General features: G+C 40.1%; 1 protein-coding gene across 1 annotated transcript; it reads right to left on the reverse strand.

Annotated features, from left to right (window-relative positions):
- Positions 1-21: 21 nt before the first annotated feature.
- LOC117268334 (calpain-1 catalytic subunit-like) lies at positions 22-8,012 on the reverse strand. The gene is made up of 22 exons (XM_033644698.1): positions 7,925-8,012; positions 7,575-7,833; positions 7,386-7,473; positions 7,167-7,282; positions 6,940-7,073; positions 6,620-6,812; positions 6,465-6,539; positions 6,289-6,374; positions 6,073-6,144; positions 4,527-4,684; positions 4,225-4,382; positions 4,061-4,072; positions 3,745-3,947; positions 2,999-3,074; positions 2,825-2,908; positions 2,670-2,727; positions 2,465-2,523; positions 2,226-2,294; positions 2,005-2,083; positions 1,785-1,898; positions 1,488-1,540; positions 22-193 (listed from the first exon to the last, which is right to left on the reverse strand). The coding sequence occupies exons 2-22, from the start codon at positions 7,806-7,808 to the stop codon at positions 167-169; spliced, it is 2,148 nt and encodes a 715-aa protein (XP_033500589.1). The 5' UTR covers positions 7,809-7,833; positions 7,925-8,012; the 3' UTR covers positions 22-166.
- Between the last annotated feature and the right edge of the window lie 14,981 nt (positions 8,013-22,993).

A 22,993-nucleotide genomic window follows, 5' to 3' on the forward strand; every position in this document is an offset into this window, starting at 1 on the left:
AAGAATTAAGATTACAGCTCATAGTTTGGAAGGTAACAACGTTTATTTCAGAACATGTTACTGCTTCACAGGTTTTACACAGGAGGACATCAGTTGTAATGAAAGCAGCTTATGGTTGCAGGACTCGTCTCTTGGGTGTCTCCTGTGCTCCCGTGTCGGCTTTGGTTTAGTTGTACGTGGAGAAGGTAGACCACTGAAACAAAAGAAGGGAGTTTATAGAATTGTTAACTGTAATGCTCTTAATGAGTTATTTCTGCACAGGATGGGCCACACACCCTTGAGTATATTCATTCAAGCACTGTACCTTTTCCATTTTATGCTACTTTATACTTCTAGAACACTAATTTCAGTGGGAGATATTGTACTTTATACTCCACTACTTTTAATCCACAGCTTTATCTGCATGTTACTTTGGGGGTTTAGGAACCAAGCACACCCAACAACAACAACATGCTATTTATACACTACTGGTATTGGTTACAATAATCCTATAGTATAATAATGACTAATAAATAAAAATAATAATAATTTTGTTACACAATGCCAGAGATGCCACAAGTTTTGGTTGCAAGTACTGCCAAATTCTGGGACATGACATTGGAGACAGCTTATGGCAGTGAAATGAACATTCAGTAAACAGGCAACAGCTCTGCACAGCATGCCATTGGCTATCAGAACATGTTTTTACTGTCTACCGAGGGTACGTACGGAGTTTGGCAAGACTTAGAGTTGCACTCATAGGTTCCACTCGGCTGTTAAAAAGCACCAATGCAGGACTTTTGTACACAATCTTCTTTATGCCACTGCATGTATCGTAGCTGGTCTTTGTAATCAACGGGAGTTACCCCTTTTTTGCATTTTCATGGTTCACTTCTGGTATATATTAACATACATTTTTGGCTTTTCTTTGTAGTAATCTCATTTTGTGTTTTATATTGCTTGTTTTAGAGCTGTGCATTTTTATTCTGTATTTTTGTTCTATGTTGTCTGTCTGTAACTTGTGTTGCTGCCCATCTTGGCCAGGACACTCTTGAAAAAGAGAGGTTTTTCTGGTTGAATAAAGGTTAAATAAATAAGTGGCATGCTCTCTCAAAGCATGCAGCATCTGTAGCATTGTGTTTTGTGAGTGGCCTTTTATTGTGACCATCCCAAGGTACACCTGTGTCATAATGATGACAGTCAATCAACATCTTGATATGCCACACCTGTTAGGAGCATGGATGACGGATTATGTTGGCAAAGAGCTCAGTGACACAGATTTGAAATTAGTAAACAAAATTTGCGACAAAAACGAAGTATTTTTGTGCACAGAAAAAGTATTGGACCTCTTGCTTTAACTCGTGAAAACTGGGAGTGTTGTGTTGATATGTTTTTGTACTTCAGTAGATGATGTGAACATTTCTGTCACACGCATATCTTTTTTTTTTATGTTGGATGTCCCGATAAAGAAAAGAAGAATACATGACACTGAGTGGAAAAAGACTTGCCTCATCCCAGTTCAAGTAGATCACTCCATCAGATGATTTGCCCTTGAAGACATCTGGAAAGAAAACAAACCACAAATATCACATTTTTCTGAATGCAACATAAGCTCAAAACACAATTATATATATGCAGAAATACATAAGATACGATACTGTGCAGTTAAAATCTGACTTTGTGTGATGTGTGTTTGAGACTGCAGATTTGAGGACGCAAGGTGGATGTGGCTCTTTAGCCCCACTGAACCAACAGGAGCCTTATTTTTTGAAAGTGATTGGATTGGTGATTGCCATGTTACTCACCTGACGCCTTGTCCAGACGTAACATGAGAGTGATGAAGCTCTCCATGGTGGTAGCTGTTTCATCCGTATACCGGAACATCAGCAGCCTCACCAAGATGTCGTTCACATTAAATCCTGGAGAAAGTAGCAAACAGTTCAGTAACAAACGGGAATATGAAGCATGCTCCTCCTCTACTTGTATTGGTAGAAGATAAAGATTTAAGAATATTAAAAATAGTACCTGCAGCATCAATTGCCTGCTGGAGCTCGTAGTCGGACAGAGCTCCACTCTTATTCAAATCTGCATGATAAAATTTTTTCTGCAAAAAAGGGATTCAACTGCATTTAGAAACTAAGAGCATCATTTGCTGCACTTCAAAGAGTACATGTCTACAATTGTTTGTCTTGGGTAAATAAATTGAAATACATCTTCAGGGATCATGCTCATATTTGCAGCATTGCCTTGTACTCATTAATCTTCTCCCAGAGAGTTGAGAATTCAGTGAAGGTCATCTTCATCCGTTGGTCGACCTTTGCACGTTAAGGATGTCTCATCGGTAACAGATGAAATTTAACAATTTCTCTTAATCAGGATGTTGTGCATCCATTTAGATTTTCTGGCATCATATTGCGAGGTGATTTGTAGGGTAAGAAAAGCAGCAAAACAACATTCAACGTTTTAACTGTTCTTTTTAGGATACATCCACCGCGGCGATCATGCTCCTGCAGGTATCCAAACTAAAGCCGTTCCTGCCATTGCCTGTGAATGGTAGACACAGAGAAAATCAAATCCTCAAAGTAACTCGACAGGTTGTTGAAACTCCAAAAGACTTAGTGTCATGATTCACAATGAATAAATTAGGATTTTGTATGTTTTCAAAGCACACGTGATGTAAATGAACTCACCATGAGGGAAGTTGTTATTCAGGAGCTTCTGGAGCTGTCTGGCTTTCAGCTCACCATACTGACAACAGAAAATGTGATCGATTGATATCAGCGAAATAAATAAAAATGGAGAAGCAAATGGATGAGTGGAGAGAGAAAGATTTGCAGGAAAATACCTGATCAGCGTAGCGGTTGAACATGGCAAGGGTGGGATCCCTGTCAGTGTTGTCCTCCTTCTCATCCTCTTTGTCAGTTGGTAGCTAAAGATGGATCAGACGTCAAACTGGTAAACTAAACTTACTCTCCTTAACTTACAGCTGCTGTATGTACTGTGTTCTTTTATTTCATACCTCGGGAAGAATCAAGTTCTCCTCGTTTTCGTGGTCGTGGTCATGATCATGATCATCATCATCGCCATCATGGGGACTGGGCACAAGAGTGTTAAAAATCAGACTTCTGATGCTGTACAAACTTTAAAGCTGTTTTAATTGCTAACCTTATTGCCAACTGTGGGCAGTACAACAAGCTGCTAGTTAGTTAGTTAGGGAAACAAAGTCAGGACATGCCCCACCCACAAAAGTAAGGTATCAGAGGTGTTTATTAGCCCTAATTAATCAATTTTTGTTGACATATAAGTAGTAAACACAGTGAAATCAGCCTCTAAAACAACCACATGTGTAAGTTTGTTTGCTTTTGACTCTGATCCACTGTTAACACTACAGCTTTACATAATATCAATCATTTCAGCAAAGCATGGGTCAGACATCCAAATGACCACTCCTTGTTTTGGTTTAAAAGTCTTCACTGGGACATACACGCAGTGCTGGACAGAGCACATTTGGCGCCCAAGCTTAGCTTTCTCAGCACCCCCCAATTTATTCATGTATGTATTACAAATAAGAAAAAGAGCTAGTGAGAAATCAGCACGAAAAACAACTTAAATTAGCAACAATAACAACAACGAAACAGTAAAAGAATACTCTATGTGCAAATTTGCTCTTCTTTTTGTACTTTTGCATTGTAAATTTGATTGGTTCCCCTTTTGGAGCATCCGCCACTGCATGCAGCACATGTCACATATCTGTTAAGTCCGTACCTGATCTTTGCCTCAGACTTGGTGAAAACAGTGAGAACAAAGTCTGCAGACATGTGGGGTCTCATGGTGGAGGGAATGACCACGTACTCTCCAGGCTCCAGACTGTGCTGCTCAATCAGATCCCTTTTGTTGGTGTAAAGCTGTGTGTACTTCAACGGCATGTTTCTGTTGAAGAAGGAGGACCTCAGGCGTCCTTGTGGTGTCTGGAAAGGATATTTATTTGAAGTAATCAAACTGCTTCCTGAGGTTTCATTTGCATTATTTAAATGTGGATTTAGCTCTGTGTGCACAGGTGAAGTGTGATATTTGGTCTTACCCCTGGTGGAACCTGTTGGAAGAAAAAGACATTTTTCAAATCAGTCAAGAAAGCTTGTCACACGAATAGCCTAAATGTTTCATACATTTCATACTTGCTAATCGGTATTTTGTATTATCTAATCATTATTTTATATCTAATGAAGTAGAAGTCAGGATGCAAACCTTATAGACTGTAACTGCAATTGGGTAGGACGTTTGCCCTTTGCGGTGCTGCTGCTGAGGTTTCTGCATCAGAGAGAATAGGACGTTTTTGTCTTCTTTCTCGTCCCTGTCTATTTTAGTCACCTGTATGCGATACTGAGGATTTGTCTCAAAGGAAGCTACAGGTGATGAGAAACATGAGAAACAACACTGTCACGTGACACTTCAGAGACAGTGTGGTGGTTTTTGCATTTGCATTCATGAAAGGAAAAAGAACATTTTGTCCTTGCAGTTATAGTTAAAGGTGAAATAGTTGGGCTCACGGTAAGATGCGTTGCCACCTGCAGATCTCCCTGCTACCCAGCTGCCATCGTAAGTCATGCACTGCCACTGGCAGGTAAGGTCGCCATCAATAAAGTTGGGGTTCTCACAGCAGATGAACAAGTCGTAGAAATTTTCACAGAAGTCCTCCAACTCCATCCTAACGGACAAAGATAGACAGAAGATGTCAACCACTGTGACAGATACATATGCAAAAACAAAAAAACCTGAAGCCTACATCCAGACTGAAGGGAATGAATGAACTTTAGTTCTGCTTTCTAAACGTCATCCATGAGGTACAAAATGTTCACTCTCCATTCATTATCATGCCTCATTATGTCACAGTACTGGTAGCGTTATGGAGCAATGTTTTTATGACAAGAAAGTGTGTGGTTCTGACTACAGAGTGGTGCAGGGATGGTGTTTTTTTGTGGGCCAACCCATAAGTTAACAACGCCCTGGTTCCCTCAATAAAAAGCAAACTGGATTTTTAATTGGGTTTTGGATTATTGCAGAAAATAAGCTCAGGTGTTTCAAGCAGAAGTTTGTGATACTTTAACATTTTAAATAGCAAGATAATCTCCACAAATGAAGCAGTATTATGATGTCTGAAGCATAAATTAAACTGTCAGAAGTAAAAAGCTAACATGAGGCTATAAACAAACTACACGCTCACATGGCAACAAGTCTGTAAAGGTGGATGCAAGTTGTTTTTTTCTCCAGGAAGTCAGTCTGGACTTGATGCTATCCCAAACACTTTTAGTGGGCCTTAACAGACAAACTCTTTCAGCCAGTCATCTTCCTCATTGCCAACCAATGGAGCCAGTTGAAAAAAAAACTTTTGCCAAAGCAGGTGCATACAATTGTTTTTGTTTAATTGTCATTATTGACTCTATTTCTGCAGTAACTTCACTTATCGCTGTGTTTACTCAACTAATGTTAGAGCTAGCACTTGTTACTTTGGGAGCTGCCATTACTGTTCTGCATTTCATGTCATTAACTACGGTGCAGAGCCCTGATTAGCAACGATTGGATTTTAGAATCTGGATATGAGGTGGGATGACACCGATTCCAGACTGATATAGAAATAAAATGATGCGGTCATGTTGTCAAGATGATCCTACCAGGCTAACTCTTCCTTACTCTGCCTCTGATTGGCTTACCCTAATATTCTTATCCTAACCTTAACCAATCTTACTCCTCTTGCCTAAACTAAATCCAACCAAAGAGGGCACGCATATTCGCCAACATGAAAATCTCTTAACCTTGTTTTAGGGAGTCAGTAACTCATTTTCGGGTTGTTGGACTCATTCCTGCAGCACCCTATTATCTACTGACCTGCTCTTTGTGGTGGTAACACACCAAGAAATGTTGCAAGCCAGCAATCATGAATATAAACAGGCTTGAAATCATTCAAAAAATTTACCTTGCAAATGTTTTATGAAGGAGAAAGTACAATGGTCACATTTGTTAGACCTCAAATCTTGGTGAGAAACACATAAATAAGTGTGACAACTTCCCATGTTGTTTCTAATGCAGCTAATTTACCAGAACTCTCCATCGTTGCGGTCAAAACACTTCTCCCGATCTTCTGGGCTCACTCTATTCCACATGTCAGACCTGTGCACAAGTGAAAAATGATTTTTTTTCTTGGTTATTTTCTGCACAAAAAAATAATTAGTCTTCAGTTGCAGTGCAGTGTAAGCTGTTTTTTTTACTGCTATTGACTGCACATATGGCTGGAGGTATGATTAACTCAAGTACTTGTCACTCCACTTTCCGTTCCACTCTTTTCTGCCCCAAGGATTTAAGAGTCGCACCAGTTTCACGTTGGAGCCATAATACTCCACCTGAAGATGAAATTATAAATCAGACAACTGAACTCTTACTTTTAATTTTCTCCTTGTTTGCCATATACTGTATGCACACATCAACTTTACCTCAGTGACTGCTGTGACAGCATAGGCATGTTGATTCACGATGCCATTAGCCTCTACGCTGTTCACAATCGTGCCCTGAAACAGACAAAACAGGTAAATCACATTATTGACTTTCATCTTTCGAGAAAATGTTCCCCTAAGAAAGTAGTTCTTACCCCTCCTGGGGCAGTCCCGCAGCAAATCATGGACTTGCACTCGGTGGCTCTGCTCAGCGCGTTCCACAGCTCGACATCATGGCCTGCAGAGTGGGCATTGTGGAGTTCGTAAGTCATGTGCACGCCTCCAGTGAAATCCTTGCAGGCCTCTGATGGCAACCCAGCGTTCATGTCCGCGTATGTACCACACACTCTGAGGGAGAGAGAAAAGATTAACAGTCTAAGGTATTGTAGCATTTTATGTCTTGATTCTGGTGTTTGTGCCTCGACTGTGACCCACTCAAGTGTTTTATATGAGGGTGAGTGAGTTGGGTTCATACTTGGCATATGCTTTCTCCAGCAGAGGAACCCAGAACTCATTTCCACTTTTGGAGCGCACGGACAGTAGCTGGTGGTCGATTGTGGGCAGGTAGTCATCAATGACAACATCCACCCACTTGCCGAACCTCCAGAACTGACAAAGAAAGGACGAGTAAGCGTTACACGTTAGCTGATGACCGGTGTGTATTTTTTAACACATTGAGAGGATGTGTTATTAATCCTTTACCCTGAAGTGAAATATCCCTGCGTAGTTCTCGAAGGTCTGGTCCATGGGCACAACTTGCACCAACAGGCCTTTGTGGATTGTCAGTGAGGAAAGGGCAGCCAGAAACCAGCAGTTACCTGGTAAATGATTAAACAAATCAAGCACTGCCGCATATAGATCAAATTTTCACCAAAGCCAGGTATCATTTTTTTGTTGTCCTTAAGTGAGATCCTTACTCACCCACATTGCCTTGAGCAAAGTCAAAGCGTGAGGCTCCTTTGCTTAAGAAAGTTGGCTCATCGTTGTTGTTTTGCAGTTTCAAGATGTCCTGGACAACACAACACAGGAAATAAATCAGATGTAGACAAGCATGTAAAAACATAAACATGAGAAAAAACTGCAAACTTCAAGTTATTTAAAGTATTTTACTGCTGGTCGAAGCCACTCCACTTGGGCTTGACGCCGGTAGCTCATGTCGGGCAGGTCTCCCAGAGACTGGCTGTTAGGGGGAAAGGTGTTGTCCACAAACAGCCTCTGTCTGCGCTGGTGGGTATCTCTCAGCTGCACGTAGTCCTGGTGGTTGAACTTGGCAGGGTTGGTGGGGCTCCCCTCGCTGCCATCTTGGTAACGCAAGTTGATGATAGAGGTGCAGGTTGAAGGCATGTTGACGAGAGGCTTCAGACAGACTCTGTGGTGCAAGAAGAAACACAGAATAAGAGAATGCAGAATCTAATCTGAAATGCGAAAGCTGCGTTTCAGAGATTGGTGGAGATAGTTACCTGTGAGATGGCTGCAAACCACTGCTTCCTTACAAGAGAAGGGACTCAGAGGTGTCCAGTCCTGTCTAAGCAGCAGGCTATCTTCACTTATATACATACTGTCTTATGTAAGGCTGGAGTCAGACCCACCCCCTTGAATGTACAGAAAAGCTTAAATGACAGGGGGCTGAGACATTTCTGGTTTTCTGGTAGGCCTTTAAATTATAGCCTCCAGTGAAATGGCACCTGACATTCTCACTGAATCCTGTCATACCTGCTTAACTGCTGTTCCTTAATCACTGCATTCACATTACTTACATAAATTTAGTTTTTTAATGTGTGTATTTTAGCAATGCAGGGATGTAATTTAATTGTATATATAGTATTATATTATCGAGAAAATGATAAATTCTACCTGCAATCTTAAATTTAACTTTATGCTGTTTTTCTTCTACTATAAGTGCATAGTGTTTTATTTTATTTTATATTTTTTTCCATGTTCATTTATGTGAACTTGACAAATTAGCTTGGCCTTCGATAGCAACTGCTCAAGTCCAGCTTTGATAGAAAGGAAAAAATGGCTCTGATTGGTTTTCCTTCTCAAACTGCAGAGTGACCTTTAATGTTAAAACGTGGATTATGGTGAAATCATCAATCAATCAATCAATTTTATTTATAAAGCCCAATATCACAAATCACAATTTGCCTCACAGGGCTTCACAGCATACGACATCCCTCTGTCCTTAGGACCCTCACAGCGGATAAGGAAAAACTCCCCCCCAAAAAACCCTTTAACGGGGGAAAAAACGGTAGAAACCTCAGGAAGAGCAACTGAGGAGGGATCCCTCTTCCAGGACGGACAGACGTGCAATAGATGTCGTACAGAACAGATCAGCATAATAAATTAGCTGTAATCCGTATGACACAATGAGAGATAAGAAATCATCTTATGACACCTGTGTCATTTAATTTTTAAATGGACAAAAACACAAAAGAAAAACTGAAAACAATAAGATCTGTGACATATGTACACCTGGTGTTTGGGTGTAAGATGATGTAGGATGATGACTCTGATCAAGTACGATCATGTAATGTACAGTAAGACCTCAATGTTTGTGCAACAGTTTCAACTTTTTTTTTTCTCTTTGCGGGGATTTAACAAGACTTTGGGGCGTTCATATTCGCTCTGCACTGTGACTGTGGGATACTTCAGATTTGCCCCTGGCAAAGTATGCTCCTGAGAACTGTCACGCACAGAGAGATCCATGAGAAAAGAAAATTACATGCTAAGCCAAGCATAGAAAGCATTTATATGAGGAAAAAATGAATGAACGAACATACTGTACTTTCAAGATGAAATAAAGCCTTCACAGGCCAGGTGCAAAAAAAGATAAAAGCAAATAAACAACACAAACTATTTTTGTGGTGCTTATAATGCTATGTACCTAGTAGGAGTATGCATTTAAGCTTTACATTACATCAGAAGCTTTATGAGTAAGTAAACCAGGGTTGCTGTAAGAGATTGCATTACACTGATTTATTTTTTTGTGCACACCTCCTTTAGGAACCCTTCATTCTCTCATTGGATCCGTCTGATAATTAAATACTGAACCGTTGCAGAATTAAGGCACTAATCTGCCTATCACTTTTCGATTAGCAATTCAACCAGATACAGAGCAGAGTGTGAAGACTGTTTACGTTCACACCTGCTGCAGGAACAATGTGTGCTCTGTCAGCAAGTCCTGACACATGACAGTAATTCTCTCAGCGTGTTCAGCAAACCACAACTCCGAGCAAAGTGGCTCATGATTTGCATTTAGTGCTGCTATAGGTACTAGAGGTATATGCAAATAATCACAAGGAACTGATACCTGAAAACAAGCATTTATTTTGAGCCCTTTCACATGGCTCACATTGTCTTTCTATTGTGTAAAGCAGAGCACGGAGGAGTCCAGAGTAATTACAGGCTTTGAAGAAGTCTTTAACCAAAAATGTTGAAATACTGGACAGAATTGAGCAAAAACAAAAAACACTGATGAGAGAACTGATATAAGTGCAAGTACAAGCATCTGCATTAGTTAAAGTATGCTTTTGATTGTAGGCTTCAAACCAAAGCTTTGTTTATTTAATCTAATTACACTGTAATTTGTGGCAATAACAAGTAGAAGCATGCCGGGTGCCAGCGATGTCAACTTATACTACTTCCTAGGTATGGCTCTAAATTAGTGTTATGCCACTTTCTAAAGCACCCACTATGTAATCAATTAAGGCCTTAATAGCAGAAAGCAGGAATGTGGAAGTGATGCATGTGTTTTGAAGGAATATGGGTATCATCAGGCTGCACATCTGCAAAGAAAACACGTCAGGAGAGATGTGAATGAAGAAATTAAGCACAAGCGTACAAAAGTACTTACTCCTGTTCATTCTGTAAACTCACCTGTTAGTATGTTTTAAATTTGCATTTCAATGCACTGAAGATACATTAGAGGTACAGGCAGTGTTGGGGAGTAACTGGCTACATGTTATGGAGTTACATAATTAAATTACAATATCAATGTAATTGTAATACATTAAAGTTACTGAGGAAAAAAAATGAAATTAAATTATAGTAACTAATCAAAATGTTAGTGGTTACAAAGGGGGTACATCAGAATATATTCTATTCAGTCAAAACATAAAACCCAGTGGTGGGTGAAGTGAGTAACATCGATCATTTTGTTACAATGCAATGTTCTGCTGGGACACCTTTGGTCATGGTATTCATGTGGATGCCACTTGACGCCCTGCACCCACCCAAACACCACTGTGGGCTAACTAACCCCCCCTCACGGCAGTGGTACTCCCTGGTGGCAGTGGCCCCCGATCAGGAAAATGCCCGACGCCACACTGCAAAAACTGCTCAGGAATGGACTGAGGAACATGACAAAAAGGTCAAGGTGCCTCCAAATCTCCCACACCCCAATCTGACTGAGCATCTTGGGACGTGCTGGTACCCCACCTCATAACTGCGCCCCAGTGCCAGACACCACAGGACACCTTCCAGAGGTCATGTGTCCATTCCTTGACATGTCAGAGACAAGACTGATCCAGGGAGAGCCCACTGTGAATTACGGGTAGTCTGAGGTACCAGCACATCCCATGGATGCTCGATCAGATTTCAATCTGGGGAATTTGGAGGCCAGGTCGATGCCTTTAGCTTTTTGTCACGTTCCTCAGTCCATTCCTGAGCAGTTTCTGCAGTGTAGCATGGGGCATTTTCCTGCTGGGGGGGCCACTACCATCAGGGAGTACTGTTGCCGTGAGAGGGGGTCACTTAGCCCACAGCTGTGTTTGGGTGGGTTCTGTTGTTTTGTACCTTGTTGTGGTGCATGCATGACTTTTTTTTGGCATACGTCTGAACAACGTGGGTCAGGAAAGCCATTGGGACAAATCTGAGTGTAACATTTATACACATATATTTTTGATATATTATTATAGTATATATTTATTTATAATACTTTGGATTTTTGACTTTTGTCTTATTTTTTTTATTTGATAGGAACAATGCAATTTAACATAGTTCCAATGCAGAGTATAGGACTGATGTGTTGCACAGAGAGTTTATAGCTATTTCTCATTTTCAACTCTTGACCCTAGTTGGGCTTCTACATGTAGACCTAAAATGTTATTAAAAATATACTGTTAAGTCCTATCATTCATGAAAAACTATTAAAAACAGCATACAACCACAATACACTATAAGCATGGAAGGCACAATAAACCCAAATCCACACACTACAATACACATACCACAGTACATATACCACAATACAAACATCACAGCATACCCCAGAGCACATCTATTACAATAGACATACCACTATAAACATACCACAGTACATATACTAAAGTACACACACCACAATACACCAGTACATCTACGCTAATACCCCTTTAAAAGTATGAATACATTTAGTGGGAACAGCTCTGGTTTGCTTTCAGCCTCCACTTGACCTTTACTGTGTTGTTGCTTTCAGCTTTATTGCCTTGTTTAACACATTTTTAGAAAAGTGAGCAAAAGTAATAAGTTAAATTATTTTGATGAGGTAAGTAAAACAGTTACATTACTTATTACATTCGAACAGGGTAATCTTTCACCTGTCACATTTCAAGAGTATCCTTCCCAACACTGAGGACAGGAAACAAAAATAATGCAAGAACAGTTGCATTATATGTATAATGTTTATTTTTGTGCTTTAACATCATGCAACAAAGGTTCTGTCACCCACAATCAGAGGTTTGTAAGTTAAAATAAAAAATATTGAACACAAAGTGATGAACAGTATGTGTTTACAGACTCACCTGCAGGCGCATTAACAGAGTCTGAGCGCTTCACACTGGTGACGCCTCCCCCTGTGCATATTCTGCTGTCTCTGTCATCACTTTTTTTATTGCAGTTATGTTAGTTAGTAGTGCACACCAAAGAAAACATAATAGAGTATATAATATTTCCAATACTTGACTTGCTTTCACTTATGATGAAGTCATGTAATAACACAGCAGCATGTCTGCCACAAAATGACTACATACTTGTGTCTGCTGCTTGATGAGCATTTCTGCAGTTTAAGTGTTTACACCATCTATACACACACACACACACTGACAGCTCTAATATAGATGATTATAGAATAAAAGTAACCACTAATTATCTTATATAAGGTCATTTTGGCTGCTGTGAAACAGAAAAGCATCTTGCTTTAGATTCCAAAATCATCACTTGAACCAGAGTATATTGATGGTGATCATGAGAGATAGTATCTGTATTTTCTGTACTTACGATGATCATAGTTCAAGACATTCCTAAAATTAATGTGTGTCAGTGCCAATTGATTTTTAACCATGTTAGCGGCATGGTTCTACGTGTGACAATTGGATAGTCCACCACTTTGGTCCACACTGAAATATCTCAGCAACTACTGACTGGATTGGAAGGACCTGTAACACAAGTCAGCTCTCTTTATCTAACAACAACAACAACAACAACAAAAATGGATTCAAGGACTGTTGACAATGTGTTCATGCTCTTTCCCTCACTATATTTCCAAAAGTATGTGGACACCCCTCATGATTAGTGGGTTCTTTTGCCTCAGCAACACCCACTGCTGACAGGTGCATTAAGTGAAACAAGAATTTCCACTGACAAGGTTTTGCAGTGCACATCGGAGTCGTGCACAAAGAAATGTTTGTCAAGAAATAATTTTACTGTGGAAGAACGTCACTGGGCTGCAGAGCAAACAAGACTTCAGCCCCATCTAACACCTATGAGAAAAGCTGGCCTTATCACCAAACATCAATGCAGCCATTCCTTCTATCCATCTATCCATCCCTATCAATCCAATCCTTTCAATCCTACCGATGATTTATTTATAGTCTTGTTGGATTTATATGTGCAAGAAATGGTTGAGTACTCTGCTCCTCCAAACTGTGAAACTCAATCCGTTCTCTCGACTCACTGATCCCAAGGAAGGTTTATCAATATTTGCTGTTTCCATACCAACTTTCTATGCGATACTTCTCAATATGCATAAAAACACATTTATGGAAACATGACTATTTACACACATTAAACCTGGAGGCTCTCTTTAGGTGTATGATTATTTTACGTACACCAGCATGTGCATTTCCAACAACACACAACACTAGAATCTGCCCACAGTGCAGTTCTGTCAGTACTACTCAACTGACTTGCCTCAGGCATCATCAATCACTTAACTGGAAGAACAAGACATGCAGCACACCTGCTTGACTCCTGTCACTGTGAAGGCATCACGGTCCATTAGACCAACCTGATGATTATTTTTCGAAAACAATCTGCATGTCTCAGGTAAAATATGGGCTTCAGATGGGTTGCTGGCGATCGTGTCTGTCCACAGACCCTGGAACAAAACACAAACAGGCACCTTTGAACATTGCAGTGCTGATTTTGTCTGAAATGTGTATTTATGAATTAGTGACTGCCAAGCGGATTATGTTGCTGACTTTTTAAACTGATCTATAAAAAAGGTTGTTAACAGTCTCGACTGACGGAAAAGACTTGGATTGAGGAGTAAAAATTCTAATGGTGATCTGGAATTGTTTGATTTTTGTTATTTTAGCCACAACACCGAAAAAGATACTGAAAAATAATTTTCACAAGTGTGCTTAGGCTATGAAAGCAGGGGAGCCCAGACCTCCTCCTCATCTAACACAGAGGCCTTAATGCATGTTGGCAACATGTCATCGATGACAGCATCCACCCAATTAGTACACAATTATAATTATTTACATCTCTTGGTTTGCTGACAGACAAGCAAAGATTACCTTAACCTGAAGTGAAATATCCCAGTTGTCTTTGAGGCTTTGATCCGGAGGCACCACCTGTGTCAGTAAGTATTTGTGTGCGTCAGTGCCAGTATAGATGAATACCTGCAGGCAGTACATTACAATACTGTCAGTTAAATCAGTTAAATATATCTTCTCTGGGGGGGCCTTTATTAGTGTGAGAACCTTTATGTGTGTTTCATGTACACATTAACAGATGTGACTGTCTAGTTGTGTGAGAAGGTCCTTCACACAGATTTGACATCATATTTCTCTTATAATTAACACACTATGTTAAATAATGTCTCATCAGAGACAAAACAGCACAGAGAAATCTTTCTCATTTGAAATAACCAAAACCCTTTTAGCTTTGGTAGAAACTTTTGTGTTTGTGTAGTACTCCAGAGTAAGAAGCCATTGTGTGTGCAGGTCCGTAAAAAGGTCCTTAAAGTTGAATTACATTCAATTTCATGAATATTAGGCCCCGAAAGTCATTAAATACTCTTAAAATTTGAATGTGTGAGATCCTATTGCCAGGAATATTTTATCTAATATCATTTATCTATCTTAGAATTTCTTTTTGTCAAACTGAGTCAAGCTCTACTTCGTGGCGGTCCACATGTCTGATGTTACAAATCTTTAAACTCACTCTAATAACCATATTTCTACATGAAACCTACCTCTGCACGGGACCACATACTAGTTACCTTTACACTTAGCTGCTCTACTTGAATAACAAATACTGATTGTCCAAAAATCAGCATTAACTTTGGTTAAAATTTTATCTTGAAAAGGTCTGAAAAAGCATGAAATTTAAGTGTCTGATACCCATAGGCAAAATGTCAGCTAGTTAAACCCTTTAAATGTAGAGAAGGGCCTGTTGCACACTAAAAAAAACTCTCAGGGCCAGCTTAAGGGTGCCTTGTGGAATTTTCTTGTACACAAAGTTTCTGTTTACATTCAGTGTTTCTCACAAAAACATACCTGACATAGCTTTAAAGTCCAAACATAGTGGCAAATCCTGCACGGTTTACATCCATGCTTACTTGCTAGCACACTTCTTGGTGCATTACCAACACCTGTAGATCAGAATAGTTTGAATCCATATAGGAAGGAATGCGTATCACGTCATCTGCATGCTCATGTGCATGTGCAAAAATGATCTGTTTTTCGTCTCTTAGGTGTCTTTACTCCATGTCGGCCTCTGCCTTGGAATAAACTGTGATGATGAAACTGTGATGATCAAGTACTCTCCTTTCTCCAAACTGTGAAACTCAATCAGTTCTCTTGAGTCGCTGAAAACCTAACATATGTTCGGAGCTGCATCTCAAATTGATCTTCAGGTTCCAAGCTTTCAGATGATGTGTATCACTTCTATATGGCATGTGCTGTCAACCTGCTATCGCCCCCTATATATCCCCTGCCCCCCCCCATAGAAAAGACAAAAGTGGGTGTATGGAGGGTCTCTGAGGGTTAACCTACAGAAACATGATTGTGTCGTTTACCTCATCAAAAGTCCCACATCCCATCATAGTTTTGCACTGGACAGCTCTGTTCATGACATCCCAAAGGTCAGGTGGGCCTTTGGACAGTGTGTAGGTCATGTGCACGCCTCCACTGAAGTCCTTGAATGCCTCAGGTGGGTTGCCAGTGATCATGTCTCCATAAGATCCACAGACCCTGAAGCAAAAAATAAACCGGCACCTTTGAAGGTGACAGTTGCAAGCAATTATGGTGGTGATCTGTGTGATTAAGTTTTCCCAGAGAGTCGAAGTTCGGTGGGAAAGTTTCATCCTCAAACACGCTCCCCTTGTCAATCAGAGATTGCTGCAGCTGCTGATAGTCTTGGCCTTTAAATTTCACGGGGTTAGAAGGGTTTTCTTCACCTCCGTCCTCATAGAGCGAGTGAATCATCTTCACACTGGTGGAGGTCATGTTGGAGAGCAGTGGCAGAGGTGTCTGAAATCAGAACTGCTCAACAGCTTGTAGGTAAAACTTAACCTAGCAAATATCAGTAACAACAAGTAAAAGACAAAGCAACAGATTACTGAACTGACCTCTAAAGTTCCAGCCTTGCAACAGTTTCGAAGTATAAACACAGTGACAGGATCTGGCAATGTTAAAGTTACTTATACTCATCATCTGCATACCAGATAAACCCTACGTCATATACTGTTCAGTTCAGTTCAGGTGAAGCCACCGCCCTAAGAACTAAGAAGAACTAACTGCACATCAAATGTGTGCAAAGCCGGTTTTTAAACTAATAACCTTTTGATATACTGCATGATGATGATGCATCAGTCACAGGAACCATTTTTGCATTGAGTACCTACTTTTAAATTTTTAAGTACATTTACCTGATCTTACTTAAATGTTTTTACTCATATAAAAGTTTCAAAGCAGGAGTGTTTTTACAGTATGGTTTTAGTAGTTGGAGTGGAGTAGTTTTAGTGTTGGAGATATCAGCCATAAAGATGTCTGCCTTCTCTCCAACATAATGGAACTAGATGACACTTGGCTTGTGGTGCTCAAAGCATTAAAAAATACATTTGAAAAACTCAACAGCAATGTCTCTTTACAGAAATCATGACCTGGTTACGCAAGATAATCCACAGACCTTGTTGTGAGCAGTTTCGTGCAGGAACTATTTGCTTTTTACCAAACTCTCACCAACCGAATCACAGTGCAGAACGAAGCATGCATCTACTGCTAGCTCACCTAGCGCTGAGCAAGCTAACGTTACATCTTAGCTGGGGAAGATGCCATAAATGTTTACATCTCCTGCTTTCTTGAGTGTGATACAGTTGGCAGGTGTAGTTTCATAATAATTCCAAATACTGCCACTTTGTCAGTGGACCTAAACATGATGTGCTAGGTACCCTCCTACATCAGTTTTGGACAGTCACGGACAGTGGTTCAATTGACACTTGTTACATGCATTGTATCTTTTCAAAATACTCTTCCATTTTCACAGGAAATGTTGAGTTTCTGCTCGTTACATGCATACAGAAGGTTACCGGAGCCTCTCTTCCCTCCATCCACGACACTGGACACAAATGCTGCCTGACAACTGCACGTGACGTCACCAAGGACCCCACACACCCCCACCATGGACTGTTCTCCCAAAACGTACCGCAACATCAGGAGCTTCATCCCTCAAGCCATCGTCCGTCCATCAGTCCATCCGTCCATCCGTCCGTCTGTCTATCTATCTATCAAAATTAAACTTGAAGTGTGGGTCAAACACTTTATTATCACTTTTATTTCCTTAGTTTAGGTTTGGCTTCAATAAGTGTGGTTCTTTCTAATGTAATGTCATGTTACATACGTCATATAACATAGGCCTGCGTCACTAGTGTAGCATGCTACACATGCTAGCACACTATGTTGTCATTAAAATAACTCAGTTGATATTTGGTTTCACATGGGAAACAAACAGCAGACTCCCAGGTGAAAGTCTGCTGTTTGTTTGACCCATCCGACTCCTTTCCTTCCCGCCCTTTATGGACTGTCTTGTTCTTTACACCACAGTAGTTGCCAGTGGCGTCAGAAATAGCCACCGCCTGGTGTGTATCATATCGTCACGAAAGGTGCCTCTCTTTGTTGGTATCTAACGCTGACATTTACTGACAAAGCAGCAGTATTTGACAAGTTGAGAGTGAGAACAGGCTGGTAGATCAGGAGAAAGAAAATAGTTCCTATATGAAACTGCTCACAACAAGGTCTGTGGATTATCTTGAGTAATCAGGTCATGATTTTTGTAAAGAGACATTGCTGTTGAGTTTTTCGAATGTATTTTTTGGCGCTTTGAGCACCACAAGCCGAGTGACATATACGTAGTTCCATTATACTGGAGAGAAGACAGACATTTCTACGGCTGAAATCTCCAATACTCAGCAGCTCACATCAAAACAATCTAGACTGATAAATAGCACTACAGGTAAGAGGTAACTACTGTTTCCTTTTCCACTGCCTTTATCATTGTATCAGCAATAACACTGAATAACACTGATCCCACATAACTGCAAAACATTTCTCTGTTGGTTTCAATGTGTGTTCGTGCAACAGATCACAGACTCTGCTGCATCGTCTAATCTCTGAGGAATGTACAGACATTTGTTAGAGCATGTTGAAACAGCCTTTGAGCCAAGACAGGGTTTCATTTAAACATTGTTACATAATCTATTCCCAGTAGAACACATTTTATACTATATATTGTGATCACATTATACCAAACATACACTCTTCTTTACAGGGGTCACCTTTGGGACCTGGCCACTTCCTGGTCAAACACAGTTTTGGATTCCAGATGTGACTCAACAGGTGTGAGAAATGGTCGACTGTCAATATTAAACATTTTCTGCATGTGGAGGAGAAAGTCACTTACCAGTCAATCCCAATTATTTTTTGTTTGTTTGTTTTTTGTTGTTGTTTTGTTAACATAACAGTAAGGATAATATTTGTATTTGGCACTATTTTCCACAAATGTGTATGTTTGACATTTCTTTTTTTTTTGCATTATTCACCAAGTGGTTCATCGAGCACTGCTGCTGTGACATGCAAACTTCCTCCAGGGAATAAAAAAGCATCTATCTGATGATTATTATCATAAAGTGTTAACACACAGTCTCATTAGATTCATACACACAAGGAATGATTAAGTGCTTGGTTGCCAACTGTGGAGTTTAAGTTAAGCTTCAGTACCTGCAAGGCCTATAACTGGGATATTTCCTTTCAATTATGTGGTAGATTATGATCAGGTTGCCATAACAACATTGAGGCCTTCATGTTGGTTGATGTTGTGCTTAAGCTGTGAAAAATCCCATACGAAGTTACAACTCATCAAACCTCACAAACTATTTAATGCACAGTAAACATGGATGTATGATTATTATTACATATCGTACACCTGCATGTTAATTCCCAAAACCGCGCAACCTAAGAATCTGCTCTCTCTGCGTTCCTGTCAGTTCTACTCAGCGATCTGCTCACTTGCCTCAGGCATCATCAATCACTTGCCAGAAAGAATAAGACTGACTTACCTGACTCCTGTCACAGTGAAGACATCACGGACCACCAGAAGTTTGGAGTTCCTCAGGTTGGCTGCCAGCAATCATGCCTCCATACGATCCACAAACCCTGAAAGAAAAAAAAACCCTAGAGCCTCTGAATGTGGACGTGCTGATTTTGTCTAAAACCTCAAATGTGTATTTATGAATTAGTGACTGTCGATGGGCTGTGAAAATGTTTTTTTAAAACTCTCAACAGACAGAGATGACTTGAATCAAGGAAAAACTTTAGCAGTGATCTGAAATTCTTAAATGATCGTTATTTTAGCCACACCAATAAAAATGAGACTTGATTGCAAATCATAGCTATAGAAATAAATTTTACATGGCTGATATTCTTGGTATGTTTTCTGTTGGCATTGAATTATTCTTTAAGTCACAGATATGCTACATTTGCACGTGATCATGTGGCGGATACATTGGAACTGTGTTTGAACAACACTGTGGTTCATATCTGGTAGATTTAGGCAGAAAAACACTTCTTACATTAGGAAAAGAGCATTTTTTGGCTTAAATTTTTTTTTTTTCAGGGCACAATCTCAGGAGGACAAGAGGTGATGTCTTGGTAAAAAAAAAAAAAAAAAAACACTTTCCATGCCTTATAAGCTGCCAAAAACAGCAATGACTCAATAAATCACATGGTTTTTCATTTGTTTTCTCAAACAGTGGTCTGCAGCTTGTTGGATGTCTTGCCTAGGTGATGTGCCGTCCATTATCCCCTCCACCTCCTGATGACAAAGTCAGCTTATATATAACGACACTGCAAACGTTGACATGATACAAATGTAATGTATTTGTGGTTTGCAGAAACATGTGATGCCAATATTTTCTTCTGGCAATTAAGCTATTTGCAAAATCTCTTCAACGTTTAAGCTGCTTGTTTGAAGGTCGTCTTTGTGTCTTTTACATTTTTTGATTATTGAAAACACCATAAAGGTTTATACTTGAATCTTCTATAATAAAGAAAAAAAAAGTAGCATCAGGGATCTTATTGCAAATTGGCAACAAGTCATTGGTAACAACATACACCCATTTTCCAAATCTCCAAAAGGTCACAGGAGAAAGGATGCAATTAGTACACAGTTACTTCTACTAACTGACAAGCAAAGATTACTTTAGCCTGATGTGAAATATCCCATGTAAGCTTTGATCTGAAGACACGGTGCCCACATATTTCAATGAAACCTGCAACTGCCTGCAAGCAACCACAGGGCACATTACAAACTGTCAGAGATTTCAACTGATCCCAGTATCCTCCTCAGAACGGCCTTTATTTGTGTGTGAAAGAACCTGTGTATATGTTTCATGTATGTTTTCAGACGTTACCGTCTAGTTTGAGGGAAGGTCTTTCACACAGATTTGACATCATAGTCCTGCGCACTGCACATTATAGAAAAACCTCTCATGTGACATTAAATTAAGTCCTATTAAATATAAACCTCTGTGTTTGTGTAGGACTCTGTGGCTCAAGAGTTAAAAGAAATAGGTTTTCCCTTTGCCAGTCATTCAGTGAGTAAATGTATAATGCAACTGCAGCTGCATTGTCTAGTGTTTGGCCATTTTGTAACTGAGTGCAAACCTATAACTCCCATGCAGCATTAAGTATTTTGTTGGATCTTTTTATTGACATTATTTCATATGCAACACTTTCATCGAATTGAGAGTGATACTGCCATCTACTGACACTGTAACTGAACTACAGTTTCATGGCCTATCGACGGATTATGTATAAATCTGTCACATATTACAGATGGCTTACCACACATTTCTGATGTGTCAATGATTTATTTATTTGTCATTTATAAGTGCATATATTGTGTTTGTTAATTACAACATAACCAGAGGGTTATGATGACCTTTATAATGATTGTTTGTCACAAGCTGTTCCAGGTGTCTTCACTCCATGTCGGCCTCGGCCTTAGAATAAACTGTGATGATGAAACTTGCAGTCTTGTTGGATTCATACGTGCAGGGAATGATCAAGTACTCTCCCTTCTTCAAACTGTGAAACTCAATCAGTTCTCTTGATCCGCTGAACTCACTGACTTTTAGAGGTTGTTCATCCTGGAAGAGTGAAGACGGAAGTCGTCCTTTGTTTGCCTGCAAAGATTATGAGTGGGGTATTTCCTCTTATTTATGCAGCCTTTGTATGTATGTATGTAGGCTGTACTGTATGTATCCATTTGATCATTTCTTTAATACAAAAATAATGTATAAATGCTGATTAATTTACCTCTGGTGGCACCTGTTTGAATTGAATGAGAAGGATATCAGATTAGATATTTGGCCATATTTATAATATCACTAATCCACAAAAGAAATGCAACACAGTGACGATGCACATATTCACAGATCAGGAACAGAGAAGAGAACATGAACACACCACTGACCTTGTAGATGATGAAGCCCATGGCGTGATATTTAACTTTGCTGCGATACTCTTCATCAGGCTTCTGCAGCAGAGACAGTAAGACGTTCTTGTCTGCATTGTTCTTCTCCTTCACTGTGAGACGATACTGTGGATTTGTCCAAAACTCCTCTGAGGGAAAGTACAAGGTAGTTACAACACTTAGAGAAATGTGTTTCCTTATAAGCCTCAGTTGTTGGAAGTTTAATTTGGCTAAGCCTCCTCTGAAGCAACTAGATTTGTCCACATGCAGAAACAGAATGCCTGAGGTTGTAGTTAAAGCAATACTCCGTGTATAAAGAGCTTGGAGGGTTGTGTGCACTGCTGAAACTTGCATATTTGGTGCCCTGGGTAAGCACCATCATCATAGTAAGGTGCCATTTGGCCCTCTGTGATAAATCAAACCTTAGATCATTGTTTTGGGGTCTAATAAAGATCTGTTGGTCAAACTGGACTTCCTGGATCATATTTATGTCTCACCTGTAACTGCAGCAACATGCCTCCTCTAATTCAGCCCTCTGTTTGTTTTAACACAGTACTATTTTCAGTGTGAACGCCCGTTAACTGCATTTGTGCCACATGAGAGAACAGAAAACTCAACTCAAACCTCACCTGCTCCACCATCAGAGCCCCCAGCAGATTTCCCAGCCTCCCAGCGGCCCTCTTTCAGCGAACAATTCCACTGACAGGCATCATCACCATCCAAAAAGTTGGGGCTGTCGCAGCAGATGTCCATTTCTTGGTAATGCTTACAAAAGTCGTCCATCGTCATCCTGAAACAGTGATGGATAAGAATCAAGGTCTCTCAGTGAGAAACTCAATATGGCTTGGGAATATTTCTTGACCTGCAACAGGTGAACAGAGGGTTCAACAAAGTGACCTGCCGCCCTGATCAAACTGACTCATAGGTCAGTCATTTTGACCTGCCTCCTCGCAGAGTGACATGCTGACTCACATGCCAGCATGGCATGGTTACTGTTGCCAAGACTTCTTCCCCCTTGAAGTGCAAGGCACACACAAAAGTACTGCCTCTCTTCACGGTAAATCCCACTCCCTTGTCTCTTCTGACAGACAAAATCATCTCCTTCTTTAATCCTCGTTGGTAGAAGAGCAGTGGAATGACAAATATGGCTGTTTATATTTTGAATTCCAATAAAAAAAAAAGGAATGCTGCACGCCTGACTACGTCTTGACTCCATCATTGTTTCTACCCACAACTTAAGCTTGCGCAAATAACCAGATGTGGGTTTTCCCCACATCTACATTAGTGAAATA

Source organism: Epinephelus lanceolatus, chromosome 11, assembly GCF_041903045.1.
Source record: "Epinephelus lanceolatus isolate andai-2023 chromosome 11, ASM4190304v1, whole genome shotgun sequence".
Lineage (NCBI taxonomy): Eukaryota > Metazoa > Chordata > Actinopteri > Perciformes > Serranidae > Epinephelus > Epinephelus lanceolatus.